General features: G+C 31.6%; 1 protein-coding gene across 1 annotated transcript in view; it reads left to right on the top strand.

Annotated features, from left to right (window-relative positions):
- Positions 1-2110: 2110 nt before the first annotated feature.
- LOC128182966 (E3 ubiquitin-protein ligase rnf213-alpha-like) overlaps positions 2111-15750 on the top strand; it is an 80155-nt gene continuing 66515 nt past the window's right edge. The window contains exons 1-7 of the mRNA XM_052851746.1: positions 2111-2223; positions 2658-2691; positions 7888-8248; positions 8920-10397; positions 12269-12333; positions 14104-14259; positions 15490-15689. Coding sequence (XP_052707706.1) covers positions 2686-2691; positions 7888-8248; positions 8920-10397; positions 12269-12333; positions 14104-14259; positions 15490-15689 — 2266 coding nt within the window. The 5' untranslated portion in view covers positions 2111-2223; positions 2658-2685. The remainder of the gene's footprint in view (positions 2224-2657; positions 2692-7887; positions 8249-8919; positions 10398-12268; positions 12334-14103; positions 14260-15489; positions 15690-15750) is intronic.

The raw sequence follows: 15750 nt of genomic DNA, 5'->3' as shown, positions 1-15750 counted from the left end.
GTTATCCAATCCATTCAATAATTTGAACATTCCGTTCAATAAAATTAACAATGTAGGTGCCTGTGATAGTAAGGTCAACCATCTACTCCAACGCTGCTGTTTGATCTTGTACAAAATATTTCTATTCAAAAAATGTAATTTACCGATTTATTGACGAAAACAATTACTGTTAGTAAATTTATTTTAAATATTTGTGATCAAAGCAATTTAGAAACAATTAAAGCAAAATTATGTTATTGTCATCCTGTACAAAAATTAGGTTGCTAACTTGCTACAGGTTCCATGAAGCAGAATTGTTTATGCCTAGACAAATTAGCGATTTGATGATATTTACATGTAGTTACATCAGAAGTTATCCTAACGGAACAAATAATTATAACACTAAAAAATATCGGCTTCCAAGATATATACATGTAGTTACTACGGCATTGTTCACGAAAGAGTACATGTTAGCGTATCATCATTTTGTAAACTGTTGTTCGCTGGATGTGTGTGAATACAAAATTTTAACAAACTGAGTGGGTGCAAACACAAAAATCTCAACATGATATACTGTTAATTTTGTATTTTCACCCACCCAGAAAATATACAATGAACAATATCAAAGTTTCAATTCATTGGGTGAATGTAAAACCAAAATTAAACAATATGCCGTATTGTTGTCCTTTACAAAAATTTAGATTATTGATAATCAAAATTTGTACATGACAACTTCGTGTCGAAGATTTTACTTCTGTTTATTTTGTTTTTCTTATGAATTTTAGCGCGATTTTAATCAAAATACTTTCTCAGGGTTTGAATATGGCTATATTGTTCGGAAAAAAGCTTTTTCCGAACAATATAGCCATATTCAAACCCTGAGAAAGTATTTTGATTAAAATCGCGCTAAAATTTTTCTTATAAGGTCTAATGGAAAACAAGCCGATTTCAACCAACAAAAACGTGGAGAGATGACCCACTATGCATTAAAAATATAATTTTGTATCCCAACCATTGAACGTTTTGAAAAAATAATACAAGTCCGTAAATTCGTGGCCAAAGTCACACATAGTTGTTAAGCAGCCTACTTTGTTGTGTCTGAAATGGATCATGGTTAGAGTACCTGACTTAAGCTAACCTTATAAATCTAGGGTTTATATGTTATGGGTTCGATACCACCAAAATTATATGCAGTATTTTTTTCATATCTTTTGTTAGATTTATTAAAAAATGAATATAGTTAGAAATTGTACTTTTGCAAACTTGTATTAAAATATATTTGAATAGATTTAGATTGGAAAATTTATATTAAAAATTGTGTTTTACGACTAAACCTAATGGGCATTTAACAGTTGTTTAAGGTATTCGGTGTATAACAACCACATTTTGTACCTAATAAATGAATGGTCCGATATTCTTAATCATGATATCATTTTGAAGGTGTTATCACAATAAAATACTCCACCAATTTTTTTTTCAAAATTTTGATTATGGTCCAACTAATTACACCTTGAATTTTGCATTGAAGTCTATGGGCAACATAGATATTGTGAAAAGTAACTTATAATTTGTAAAACTCTTTTGGTTAATACCTGCATGAACTGCCTCTTTATTAAAATATGAAATAAAATGAATCATTTACCGCAGATATTTTGACGAAATCAAATTTTCTTTTTTTTTTCATCAAGGGGAGATAACTCTTTAAAAAAATTTAAGATGCAAAATGGCCAGCTCCTTACATGTTGTCTGTCATGTGAATTTGGTTCATTTCACTTTCATAGTTATATAGCAATACATATTTAAGTAGTTTAAAATGATTCCAAATTATTCAATTTCTCTTCATTATACATTGAATACCTTAATGCGCCATCTTATTTCCCCATCCTCTTAACGTTATTGGAATATACAACTCGGTTTATTGTTATTTATGTCTCTGTTTACAATAATACATGTATGTATTTAAAAAAAAAAACGTGAAAAACATATTATAATTTTTTCTATATATTTTTTGATTTTTTTTATCGATCCACACGGAAATAAAATGGTTGACCGTCTCGGTCTCGACATTACACATGAAAATCCCGCCGTCTCGGGCCTTTCCTGCAAAGTTTGTGGAAAACGCCCGAGACTTCCGACTCTACCCGCGAATGTGCCGAAATCAAAGCGAAAGTAATGAAAAGTTCGCTGAAAATATTTGTATTGTAATTACTTTGTCACGTATTGAGACAGAAATGTACTGAAACGGTAAGCATTTTAGTTTATTTTGTTATGCAGAAAGTGGTCAAATTCTTATTCTGTAGCTGTTTTGCCCCAATTTGCGTAATAAACTAAGGAATCCCATATGCCATAGACTTTAGCTATGTCCGACTGTAAACGAGAAAACGTAAACTAAACCTGAGGCTGACATAATTGACTTTTAAGTTTTAATGTTCATTATTTGTGAAGTTCATATTTATACTATTTTATATGTCGTATGTCATTGTCATGTAGGTCATTGTTGATAATATTAGTTTCTGTTTAAATTATCGGAATTCCAATCCTTACCGCGTGATTAGATATGGTATCTACAAGTTTTTAAAAAGTAAGGTGGAAAGGAAAGTTGGTCCTTTATTAGTAAAACGAAAGAAGGATATTTTGAGTCGTATTTCAGTTCTTGATTCCTCAAATGTTTGTTGCAGAATTAGTAATAACACCATAGACAGTGTTATGCAGGTATATTGGATTTTTTTTTATTTCTTTGTTTTTTATTTGTTTTACAGACTATATCAAATATATAACATGTGTTAGATATTTAAACACTTTGTCACATAGCTAGGCTTTTGTATTCCATTACGCTTTTTCTCAACCAGATTTTTTTTTACTTAATAACAAAACTGTAGTTATTAATACTATTTCTTGTTGCGGCTCACAGAGTCCGATTTAGTTCAAAACTTCTTAAAACCCGTTTCTGACAAAATGTTAATTTTGCATGTCCTCTATTTTTTAAACAGATTCCTTGCTTTGAATCAGTAACAGTTATTTTAATGTAACAGAATATAGGGGAAATGACCATTAGACTCTAACCCAAGACCCTTCAGTTTAACGAGGCCGGGTCTAATTTGTTCTGCCCTAGATTTTTGGATGAAACTTTTTACATGAATTTCTACCGATATAATTATTATTTTAAGATTAAAAAATAAGACATTTACCACACCGTTTGTTTAGGGGGTCATCTCAAAGTTTGTTAATCTTTAACATAGGACCCTATGGGATTTTGCTTGAAATGTATCAATTTTGCAAATTTTTTACATTTTTTCAAAACTTCTGCCCTAGGGATTTCTTTTTCTGTTCTACATATTAAAGTTATTGCTAAAGGGCATCAAATGGTCAAATAAAAAAAACCTTTTACCTCCTGGTTTGTTCCAGGGGTCTTATCAAAGTTGATTTTTGTATGCCCAATTTCCCAGATTCGTCAGATAATGGCTATTTTTTATATGACAAAGGCGAAAAAGGTGGTCTATATAGTATTATTAAAATATTCAGACATATTTAAGTAATAAAAAAATATATAACTTCACATATTAAGGGTCATTAATATAAAATGCATGGTTACTGTCTTGAAATGTATGAATTAAGCTATATTTAGGCGGGTTAAGAAAACGTGACAGAGGGCTAGGTTTGCTGAACCCTCTTCACGTTTTCGACCAATAGCTTATACTTCGAGACATTTATGTTTATTCCACAATATAACATTATTTTTACGCATCAAACGAGATATTTTCAACAATTTTCGCTGAATATCTACAGTTGAAACTATCACGCCATGGCGTCAACTAAGCAAAAAGATGACGTCACAATACAAATGAAACGCTGTGCGAAAGCGTGCGTACTCGTTCTGTACTCGGCCTCGTTAAAAATCAACACAATCTACAGACTGTGCCACAGGGACAAAGCCCATTTTTGACATTTATTTTAATGTAACAATAAATGGCTATATTGCAATTGATGTCAAAACAGGCATGACCCTTTTGAATTGTGCTAAAGGGTTAAATTAACCCACTAGCTAGTGCTAGTAGGTGTGTGACAGTACTGAACCTTTATATACAAATGTAATTACATTAAATTAAGTTACATGTACAGTACATGATGTCACAATATTTTCAGCAATGACATTGGTATCACAGTCTTGAGGTAACGTAATCTTTTGGATGATATGTAAATTGGGATGGGTATAAAAAACACAAAACCTTTGGTTATTTTTTGTACATATCTTAGAATAAATCTTAGTAATTTAGAATTTTACCACAAGCTTGTTTATGATGTAGAACGTTCAAGTTTGTTCAAAGGGGTAATAATTTCCATTCATATTTCATCAGAGATAAATATACAACTGAAATTCTGAAAAAGAAAATAAAGACTACCGGTACATAATTGTGAAGTGAATATGAAAGCAAGCTTAGGATGAGGAAGTAATTTGTTAAAATACAGCGACCAGTGACAACTTAAATTATTGCTGCTATGGTGTAAATGTTTTGGACTATTTATCATTTGAGACTTAATTTGAATATGATAGAGGGGAAAAGTAAATATTGAATATAAACCCCTTTATTTTAAAAAGTGTAACTATAAGGATCGATGAAAATGTGCAAAATTCGAAGTAATTAAATGATCTTTGGAACATAAGAATGGAGGAAATAAACTAGAACATTTATTTAGATTATTAAGAGTGAATTAAAAATCATATTTTACTCTATATAAAAGACATATAATAATAGATAACCATCATGTAGAGGAAGGAAATAGAAGGACATTCATAGAAACCCTAAATGTCTCCTGGCAACATATTTTAATAATGCAGTCTTTTAAAATCATGACTTCATGGCACATTCCTAAATCTCAGGTTTTTTATGCCCCTTTGCTGCCGTCTGTTGGTCGGTTGGTCTGATGGCCAGTCGTTCCATCATCACGCAGGAAAGTTAAGGCTTCCCACAGCAATGTATAGAAAGTCACTTGTCTGTACTTCATAAAATATGTCGTCATAATCAACTTTGACATCACGATCTGCTTTCCATTCGACAGTTCTCAGGAAATGTAACGTTAAAAGTGAATTATATTGAAACAGTTTTAAAACTGCTTGTTGCTTTTACATAGATGCTGCCGTTAATGCTACACTTTAAATTTAATTAATAATAGTAATCAGAATCAAATGTTTGACAGTTTTAAAGCTTTTTTTAAAGCGAATGACAATTTATTAAACTAGTGGTTTGGAGACTCTACTATGCTATGCGTAAACAACTGAATGAAGAAATTTTGATGCATGTAAAAACAGCTTGGCGCAGGTGAAAGATCAATACAGTTTAGGAATATTTTATGAATTAAAATTGGTAAAAGATATAAGTTTACCAATGTGAACCATGCTTGGGAAACAAACGGATCTATCCCAGTTTTATGTAAATTGCTTTCAATTAGAAAAAATGTGCTTTATTTTGATGATTTGGCAAAATCTTTTAACAATATCTTTAATTAACGAAATATCTATTTCAAACCCAAGCAAGAACCTCAAAGTATATGTCATTGACAAAGGAAAAGATTTTTCTTAAAAATATTTATGATTTAATGCCATTAATCACCAGCGCCAATGCGATTTAATTAGATAATTTGCAAATTGTTAGGATACGCACTTCTCGTGACAACAAAGTATGTATGACGTCACAAAAATGCATCAAATATAATGTTTAACATTGTTGTCAATATAAGTTATTAAGATATTAAAAATACTTCAAATCAAAGTATTTTTTTCATTGATTCAATATGATCGTTTTTAAGATGTATTTTAGCTCCGAGACACCTAAACATTGCTGCGCTGTTTCTTTTTGTTTTCTTTGGAGAGGTTGCTCCCATTGAAATGAAGTTTTGTGTACAGATTTAGCATATAATTATTTAGGTCAAAATTGATTTTGGGTACGATTGAACAATTTTTGACATACTTGTGTTCCTTGGACTTCAAAAAATGACTATTATTTTCATTTGCACCTACTGAAATGAGATTTATTATAAGAATATCTAGATCAAGTCGGATTTTGGGTTTGATAAAGCAATTTTGCCTCTTGAAATTAAAAAAATTCCAATTTTTTTGCACTTTTCTGTTCATTTTCTTCACATATATATAGGTCTTCAAATGAGGGGGACACATGTATTTCGCAAACATCTCTGGTTATTTTGATTTTCCATTCATTACTTTCCAAATGGAAGCTGAATACTAGTAAAAACAACAAACTACGTGGAATTAACAACAATATGCTGCAGCTATTTAATATTTTGGCATGTAAAAATGTACAAATACATATTTATTGTACAACGCACCATTAATTTGAATTTTAAATTGATTCTACTTTGATTAAACATTTCCTAAAACTTAAATGCTGTATTTAAGACAGTGTCGTCCTAAACTCAGGCTGTTTTTTTTTGTTTTTTTTTTCGTGGTATGCATTTCTTTATACATGTATAGCTAATAAGCTGGTTCTAAAAAACAACTTGACAAAAACGGGTATTTGAAAGAAAACCTTATATTTCTAGACAAATAATTCATTATTACACTAAGTAGAAATTGATTTCTGTCTAATTTGTACCTCAAACTAAAGAAATCATATTGCTATGTCTCTGTACATCAAAATGCCCAAGTCGGTCAACTCAACTTCACTTATTACTAATAAATTTGTAAGTTGATTTAGAATACCTAGCTGATACATTGTATTTCCAGATTTAAGGATCAATATTGTTATTTATGCTGCTGAAAAATTGAAATGATCATGAGCCATATTCATAAGCCATTGATCTTTTAAATTCTTTTCAACTCACGAGTTAAAGCAAAGTCCTAGCAGCTATAGCCGTTTTACATGATTGTTAATGATAAGTATAGCAAATTTTTAAATAATGCATGGTTTCTTTCACCAGATTACAATTTATGCTAATTATGGCCAAAAAAAATGCAAATATTGCTGAATAATGAAAATCCACTCTTTTGAAACCTATAATCATTGGATTATAAATTGAAGAATTTATATGTGAAAGTAAATTCATTCAAGCTATTAAATATGTCAATTGGTATTGCTAATTTTTTAAATTATAAAGTAAATATAAAAGTTCTAAATTTTGTTATTTTTCACCTCTACAGGACTCGGAATCAATTGCAGCTCTATTCTTAATTTTGTTATATAAATTGGTTATAACCCAAGTTTTGGAAGGATTTGTGAAGAATATTTCTGGGGACTCCACAAAACTTTGCTATATCTCAGATTTTGCTCTATCTGTGTTTGTGCTAAATGATTTTACTATACCAGAAAGCAAATGAATATGATGATCGATGTATTGCTGAAAAGTTAACATGAAAATAAAATAATGGAAGGCTTTTATCCTGGGTGCTGATATTAGTATTACTCTATTGTGTTAAGGTCACCTGAGATTCTAAGGTCAGAAATGTGAAATCCATTGTTCTGATTAGGTGGCAAGCTAAGGGTATTGACCATTTCTTTTACCAGTATATTATCTGCATAAACACAATTTTCTCTATGCATAATGTCCAAAGTCCAAAGAAAATTATGACTTGAACAATGCCTCCAATGGTTGTCATTCTCCCCCTCCCTTTCCCCCCCCCCCCCCCCCAAAAAAAAAATCTAGATTGTTCATTATCCTAAATAATGTTCAGACTCGCCATCTTAATATTTAATATATTTTCTAGCCATGCTCTATATCCAATTTGATAATTCACAAGATATTGATATTTTGAACGTTGAAATGCATTTTTTTGGATCTAACATTTGGCTGTTATACACAAAAAAGTGACAGTTAATAAGTCCTATGGTTTTCCTCACCCATACTTGCTGTAATACTAGTATCTACAATAACTCATGAATTGGGTTTGTTTTGTAGGAGGAATCATCCATAATGCTTTGTGAGTGTGGATTCACACTGCAAGGCAGTGCAAAATTCTGTCCAGAATGTGGGAAGAGGATGTTGGCACAGGACATCCAGACTGCCCCATGTCCCAACACAGTGGAAGATGGCAGAAGAACTCCAGTATGTGGTACAATAATCCAAAGCTCCAACAAGTTTTGTGTGGAGTGTGGCTGGAAAATATCTCTCCAAGCATTTCTGCCAGGGGCTGCAATGTGTAATGGAAAGAAACCCAATGGAAAACCATGTGACAACATAGTAACACCGAGCATCAGATTCTGTTCAGAGTGTGGAAATCCTCCAAATACTGGACCAGCCCAGGAGACCATTTCAACAGGTAAATCAAAAGTTTTAAAGACCTAAAAAAAAAAAATCAACATTTTTTCATTGATGCAGGAATGTTTAAGAACTCTCTTGTAAACCAACTATTAGCTTTTCTGAATCGATGGTCTATTTGTCTGTTCATATGTGAACTTTCACATGTTTTAATGCCAGTTGTTTTAAGGTAGAATAACACAACCGAAAAATTTACCCAAATTAACACAGTAAATTATTTGATTATGAAAGTTATGATGATAACTCAACTGTGCATATGTCAAATTAGCGCAAAATGCAGATAAAAAATGAATATCTGAAAAATTCAATTCAGAAAGTAACAACAAAAGCCCTTGTGGTATTCGAATTGGGGATGCAAGGATCACAAGCTATATTCACTAGGCTATGGAGTAAGTTACATGTTGCCATCAATAAAATCATTTAAATAAAACAAAATGTCGTTTTGATCAGGGATCATCCATTTTGTGATGATGTGTTATTCCACCTTTAAGCCAAATTTAACCAAACTTGGTACAAAGCACTCTGATGCTGAGAAGAATGAAAATTTTAGGATAAAGGGCCAACCTTTTTTCAGAGGGTGGATTATTACAAAATTTCTCTGCCTCTTTTCTCTAAAGCTTGTTCAAAGTTACTTATTGCTGTACCATTAAAAACTACTTCATTTTTTCACAGCCCCAGCTGTTGTGGAGAAGACTGTATTGAATAAATCAAATGAATGGAAAGAAGATTTGGACAATGAAAATAAAAATCAAAGTGCTCAAGCAGACAAAAGACAAGATCATACAAGTGAAGATATGGACTTTGAAGTTGTGTCGTTTAGCTCTAGTGAGGGAGAAATTGTGAAAAGGAGCCGCAGCTATGAAGAAGCAATAAATCTAGAGAATAGTTCAGATTTCTGCAATGGCCAGTTAACTAAAATTACCACAGAACTGAATTCTTCTAGTCTGAATTCAGAGTTACAACAACATGGAGAAAATCCAGGGATTCAGGAAATGATGGATTCCATGGAGATTGTAGAACATCCATCTGGTGGATCAGTGGAACCTTTTCTACCAGAAGAGGGAGAGAATGGAAATAGGAAAAATGAAAAACAGGCAAAATCTCAAGCATTGGACATTCCTAAAGATTATACTGGAAAAGGTGGTGTTATATCTGGTACTTCAGAAGTAAATGTATCACAAGATATCATACATGAAACTGGTGATGCCCCAAGTGGAACAAGGAGCTGCAGAAGTCTTTCCACTAAGGATATGGAGAAGCCACCAGACACCCCAGGTCAGAATAAAGGAAAAAAATGGGAAATACAAGACGCATCAATTCAAAATGAATTTTCAGAAGATAAAATAAAAGATAGTGGAACACTCTCCACAGAAAACACAGTGTACAAGCCTTCTTGGAGTAAAAATAGTGGACAAGAGCAGCAAGTAAATGAAGACTCAGTAAAATTGGATGAAAGAAAGAGGAAATCTCCAGAGACTGAGAATGTAGATCAGAGTAAAAAGCAGCATTTATCTAAGGATCCGTCAAAAGGAGGTGATACAAAAGGAAAAGATGGAGTGAAATTTAAAGCAGAAGTAAAAGAAGAAGACAGTGTTGTGAAAGACAAAAGCAATGAGGGAGAAGTGTTGGATGGACAGGGACAGGATGAGGAAGAGGGAGAGGAAGATGAGGAAGAGGGAGATGAAGAAGAACAGGGAGAAAATGATGGAGAACAGGAAGAAGATTCTAGCAGTGAGAGTGATGAAGGGAAAACAACTGAAAATGAACAGAAAGATGGAGTTAAAAAGAAAAAACGCAAAAGAAAAAAGAAAAAACTAAAATATCAGATTAAGAAAAATCAAATTCCAATGAAATCAACAGACAACAAAACCCCTGTATCAAAAAATGCTGATAATGATGATGAGGAAGATTTTAAAGATAAAAAGAAACATGAGAAGGAGAAGAAAAGTGAACAAAACAGAAAGTTGAGATCTCAGACATCCAAAGAAAATGATGCTGCCAATGTGGGGTCTACAAAGCCTGAAGAAAATATTGGAACAAACAACTATGAATCAGGCCAGCCATCATCCAAGGAGAACAGTCAACCTACAGAGAAATCTAAACCAGGAAGAATTGTTATTCCTGTTCATTTTGAGGATGGAAAAAAAACAGTAAGTCTGAAACCTACTTGTAAATGTGCTTGTAGGTTGGTATGTATGATTCAGAACTGGTTTCCCAGAAAAACGCAGGTATGTTAAAGCTTCCAGATTAATTTTTCAGCAGTGTGTCACTTGTATGTACTTCATACAACATGATGTCATAATTAACTTTGACGTACGCCACAACACTCACATAATGTTTTAACAATATCTGAAATAAATAGAATATTCATTTGAAGCCCAAGCAGGAACATCAACGTACATATTAATACATCAAGGGATTTGTCATAAAAATATTATAAATTTAGAACATGTATCATTAATCACTATAGTGCTGAGACAAATGTTAATATATTTGCGAATAATTGTATTCTGATAGTAATGCGCTTTCTGATTGGCTAAAAAAAATATTTTATATCGTATAAAGAATGTTGCCTATGTCATAGTAAGACTAACGTCAATACGTATCAATACGCCTGATTTTATGTTTGAATTTTGAACAATTTTACATCATTTTAAAGGTCAAATGATCGTTTTTATCTAAAATTAAGAGTATTAAATTAAATTATAAGGAATGAATTCAATATTTATTAGTTTTATACGATATAAAATGGTTTGGGGCAGTTAACGCTTTTTTATAAATATCGCGGTTTATAAAGCGTAAGCGTTTGCCCAAGAAAAGATAACTCCATACTTTCCCCATCTGAAAACCCATTTTTGCCACTGTGATTCAATGGATACTTAAGGTAAGGTTTGCAGCTTACATTTTTTAGAGGTTGTACCAAAGTTACATACCATTTTGTTCACTATACTAAAGTCTTTTTTCTCATGAAATTCAAATGAATTTTGCCCATCCCGTTTTATAACTACAAAAGGTCAAAGTTCATGATTTCCAATTTTCATTTTGATGAAATGTAAACAATTTCGTGAAAATATGTACATTTTATATCATTATGTGACTATTATGGGGGCTATTTATGCTTAAAATGTTAGAAAATAATATCACTATTAATATCATGATTCACTTTTCTTAATTTCTGATGAACTATATAAAAATAGAATAAAATGCAACAAAAGTCTTAATTTTGGACTACTATTATGTAAACGAAAACATCTTATTTGAAACCTTTCCAAGTCCAACGATTTCAGGAAAAACATATCTTAGAATATGTGTTATCTGATGTTTCTAAAACACCACTCAACACCATATGATGCGGATTTCGTTTTCGTGGAAATTGATAAAATGCTTGTGTCCTCTTATTTTTTCATTGAAGCTAAAAAACCAGCGAAATAAAAAAAAACTGAAATCAATTATGACGTCATAAAAATTTTGACGTCTTAACTGAAATAAAGGATAGTTGGTGTTACGTCACAATGAAAATGTGTGAGTTATCTCCCTGTAACCGCAAACCTTACCTTAATATACATTAAGTATCAACATCGAACTGACATTTTTTAGCAGTCTACACATACAATCACATTTCGTTTCAGCACTATCAATCACCTGCACTGATGCCATTTATATAGATTATTTGCAATGTTGGGATACGTCACACAGAATTAAGAAGTATATATATGACATCACAAAAAAATGCAACAAATATAGTGTTCAACATTGTTGTCAATTATGTAATAAATATTTTGTCCGAAGTGTTTTTTCTTTGATACAAACAAAACCATTTCTAAGCCATATATTTTAGCTTTGGGACACCTTAACATTCTTGGGAAGGGTTCCTCTTAATCAAACAAAATGGGGAAGGGGATGTGATTCAACATTTTAGTTATTTTTCCATACAAACGTTAAGTACAGATTAATATAAAAGCATTTGGATGAATGATTTACATGATCTTTTTAAAATTATTTTAACATTTTATGAATGCAGGCCAACGCAGAAGGAGCAAGTTTGGATGGAAAGAGCCATAAAACAGCAACAAGCCTTCATGATGGGTAAATAAATTGCTTTGCACATTGACAATGCTTCATTTGTACAATTTTGGGTCAAATAAACATATAATTAAGACAGCTAGGATTCACAACACTTCCAGTTTTTACCATCATGATGGCACAAGTGTCTATAAGCTTATTTGAAGATTTCCATGCAGTGCCCATATGTCATTCTATTTGTCATCTATACATTTTTTCATAATTTCAATTTTTTTTGGACAACTAGACTGATTAAAAAAATATAAACAGTCACAAATAATCCCTCTAAGAATTGTAGGTGTACAGTGTATCTCACTTGTAATAAAAAATGACTTTGAAGTTTTGGTTAACCATATAAAATACTAGTACAAGCTCAGATGTGTGTGATGAAGCATAATTAAGAAGTTGATGAAGATGCTGAAATCCAGGCTCAGGGCTGCTTTATAATATTTCTTGAACTTTTTAACTCACCTGTGCTGAAAGCTCAACTGATCTTTTATGGATAAAAATTGGTTTACAGTATATAGATTAAAAAATAGTATTCTTTTTAAAAACTAATTGGTCAGAAAAGCTGTAACTTGTGGGAACATTGTCAGGAAGAGTAGATTCAAGTTTGTTCAAATCATGATACCCAGGGGTAGGGTGGGACCACAATATAATGGGGGGGTCGAATTTAACATAATAAACATTTTTGAATTATTCTCAAAAACTCAAATGTTATATGGTATATATTTACTTATATGCTAATGAGAAATTAATGCAAAAAAGAACTTTCTTTGTGCTTATGGTTCTCTGTGTTTAGTTAGCCATATTTTATTTTCAATTTTTCTTACTGGTTCGATAAAGTAAATCCATGTTTCCTCACCAGTAATGATATTTGCAAATTTTCTTTGATTTAATTTGAGAAACATTATTAGCAGTTGTTTGTGGTTTGTACTAGCTGGTACCTGTTTTTGGTCATCTGTCAATATGTACAGTATCCATTTGGCATAAATCTTTCATACTTTCAAAATACGATTCTAAATGAAATGCAATGGGGAAAGCATTATGCCATCAGCTTTGGCAATATCATGAATTGTGTATCTGGTTTAAGTTTCAATTATTTCCCTGACTTTTGAGACAGTTGCCTTGCCTGTTAAATTAAGTCACAATTAAGTCGGTCAGATTTTGCTGCATATTTGAAGGACTCTGTGCCAGTCAGAAATTCTTTCTCCACCTATGAACTAGCCTACTCATAAGATACCATATTAGACCCATATACTTTCCCCAATTCAGTAAATTTTAAAATCTGCTTTACTGAATGACCAAATTTTGTGCAAACTTTTATACATAAAGCTCTTATTTTATCAATATTCCCAATACCTTCCCAACTATTTTAACAAGTCAACAATTAAAGACTGGCTCTGTTGAAATGACTTTAAGTTTAAAACTACATGGAACTGAAGGCTTTTGTTTATATCATTTGAAAGGTATTGTATAAAGCTATTTTAAATTTCATTTACAAGAGTATCCCACGAAGTTGTGCTAAGCATTATTGTGCTGCGAGTAATACAATACGCATCACTGGAAACAGTATCTTGTCGAACAGCTCTCAAAATGTGCTATTGTAAACAAAAATTAAGAAAAACAAAATTTTGTAAAATTTCATCTGAAATCTTTTAATTTTATAAAGGTATAACAAATATAATATATATTTTTATGAGTCACTTATTTTATAATCGTAATTTTTTTTTTTGGGGGGGGGGGGGGTAGACAAACTTGTATTTTATTATGGTAATGTATTTTTTGTTGAAGACAAACTATGACAAGAAGTGGAACAATTGAAGTCAATTTTTATGCCATTGCTTCACCAAAATTCCTAGTGGATCCACAGAATAGCTGCATTTGCATGAGGTTTAGTGCTGCTGAGCTTAAAGGATGGAGTAGTTTTTACCCAACAAATCGTGTATGGTAAGTAACATGTAATCTGAGTCACGAAAGGTTGTTGCACCCACATAATATGATGGCTTTGATGGTTCCTCCTGTCTGCCTCAATCATTGTTGCTATATTTCAAAACAACTACATGTATAGCTTTTAGATCAATGACACGATTACTACTCATCACTTTTGTTGTTAAAATATAAAGTCTCTGAAACGGTCTACTTTGCTTCCTAAATGGTAAACCAAATGGCTTCGTGAGTGAATGATGAATGCAGGCAGAACATGAACAGAGCAAATGCATGCAAGGACAAAGTGCACAATGAATGCACGGTGAATGCAGGATAAACTATTTGTTCAGAAGGATAAACTATTTGTTCAGAAGGATAAACTATTTGTTCAGAAGGATAAACTATTTGTTCAGAAGGATAAACTATTTGTTCAGAAGGATAAACTATTTGTTCAGAAGGATAAACTATTTGTTCAGAAGGATAAACTATTTGTTCAGAAGGATAAACTATTTGTTCAGAAGGATAAACTATTTGTTCAGAAGGATAAACTATTTGTTCAGAAGGATAAACTATTTGTTCAGAATAACTCTGGAGTTATCCACAGACTGTATCTATTAAACAAGAATGCAGGTTTAAAGCTTTTAGTGTTGATTTGTGTTATTTACAGACAATATAAAGAACATGAGCTTTAAATGTAATGCAACAATTAAATTCTTGCAAAAAAAGTACCCACAATATTGGTATTACGAAATTTATTGTAACTGTATACTTTTTTATCGTTGATTGATAATTAAATAAATTCTTGAAAAAGCCTTTTTATAGCTTGTAACATATACATAGCATGTACGGTGAACTTGAAGACTTCGTGGGTAAAAAAATTGATTTATCTTAAAATAGAATCAAGATAACAAGCTTATTTACTGAGTGACGTCAGATTAGACAAGTAACTATATAATGTTTAATATAAATTAATGTAATTTTAAAATGATAGAATACATATATAGTCACCAGATTTAGAAAGTTCAGCTTGTTATTTAAAAAAGGACTGGTTTCAAATTCTTTTAACCATATGATGTACTTGCAAATTGAAAAAGGTTGAAATTGTTATGTACCTTAATAGAAATTGGATATCAAAACCGTATATTTGCATATTGATACCCATTGACATATTATATTACCAGTACCTGTATATTTTCATTTTCTATGATAATCTTATCACAGATGTAATTAATAAGTTTTTGCCTTTTTCAGCACTATTGATAAATACATAGTTGTGACATGCAGAATGAAAATACCAAAGCATCTTATCTCTGGGTATAGTGGGTTGTATTACTCATATTGTGTTATTATCAACAATGATGTACAACACCCAGTGAATGAGTACTTTTACAACTCAATGAAATGGGAAGAAGGACAGAAAAGAGTCTTGACAAGCAGGGATGGTTTATCAGGTAAAAAGGAAAAAAAAGTCCGTAGAATTAGAATTTTAATGAAATTAGATATAAAGGACTA

The sequence above is a fragment of the Crassostrea angulata genome, chromosome 5 (assembly GCF_025612915.1).
Source record: "Crassostrea angulata isolate pt1a10 chromosome 5, ASM2561291v2, whole genome shotgun sequence".
In the NCBI taxonomy this organism is placed as follows: domain Eukaryota; kingdom Metazoa; phylum Mollusca; class Bivalvia; order Ostreida; family Ostreidae; genus Magallana; species Magallana angulata.
This window is presented reverse-complemented; position numbering and strand designations above follow the sequence as displayed.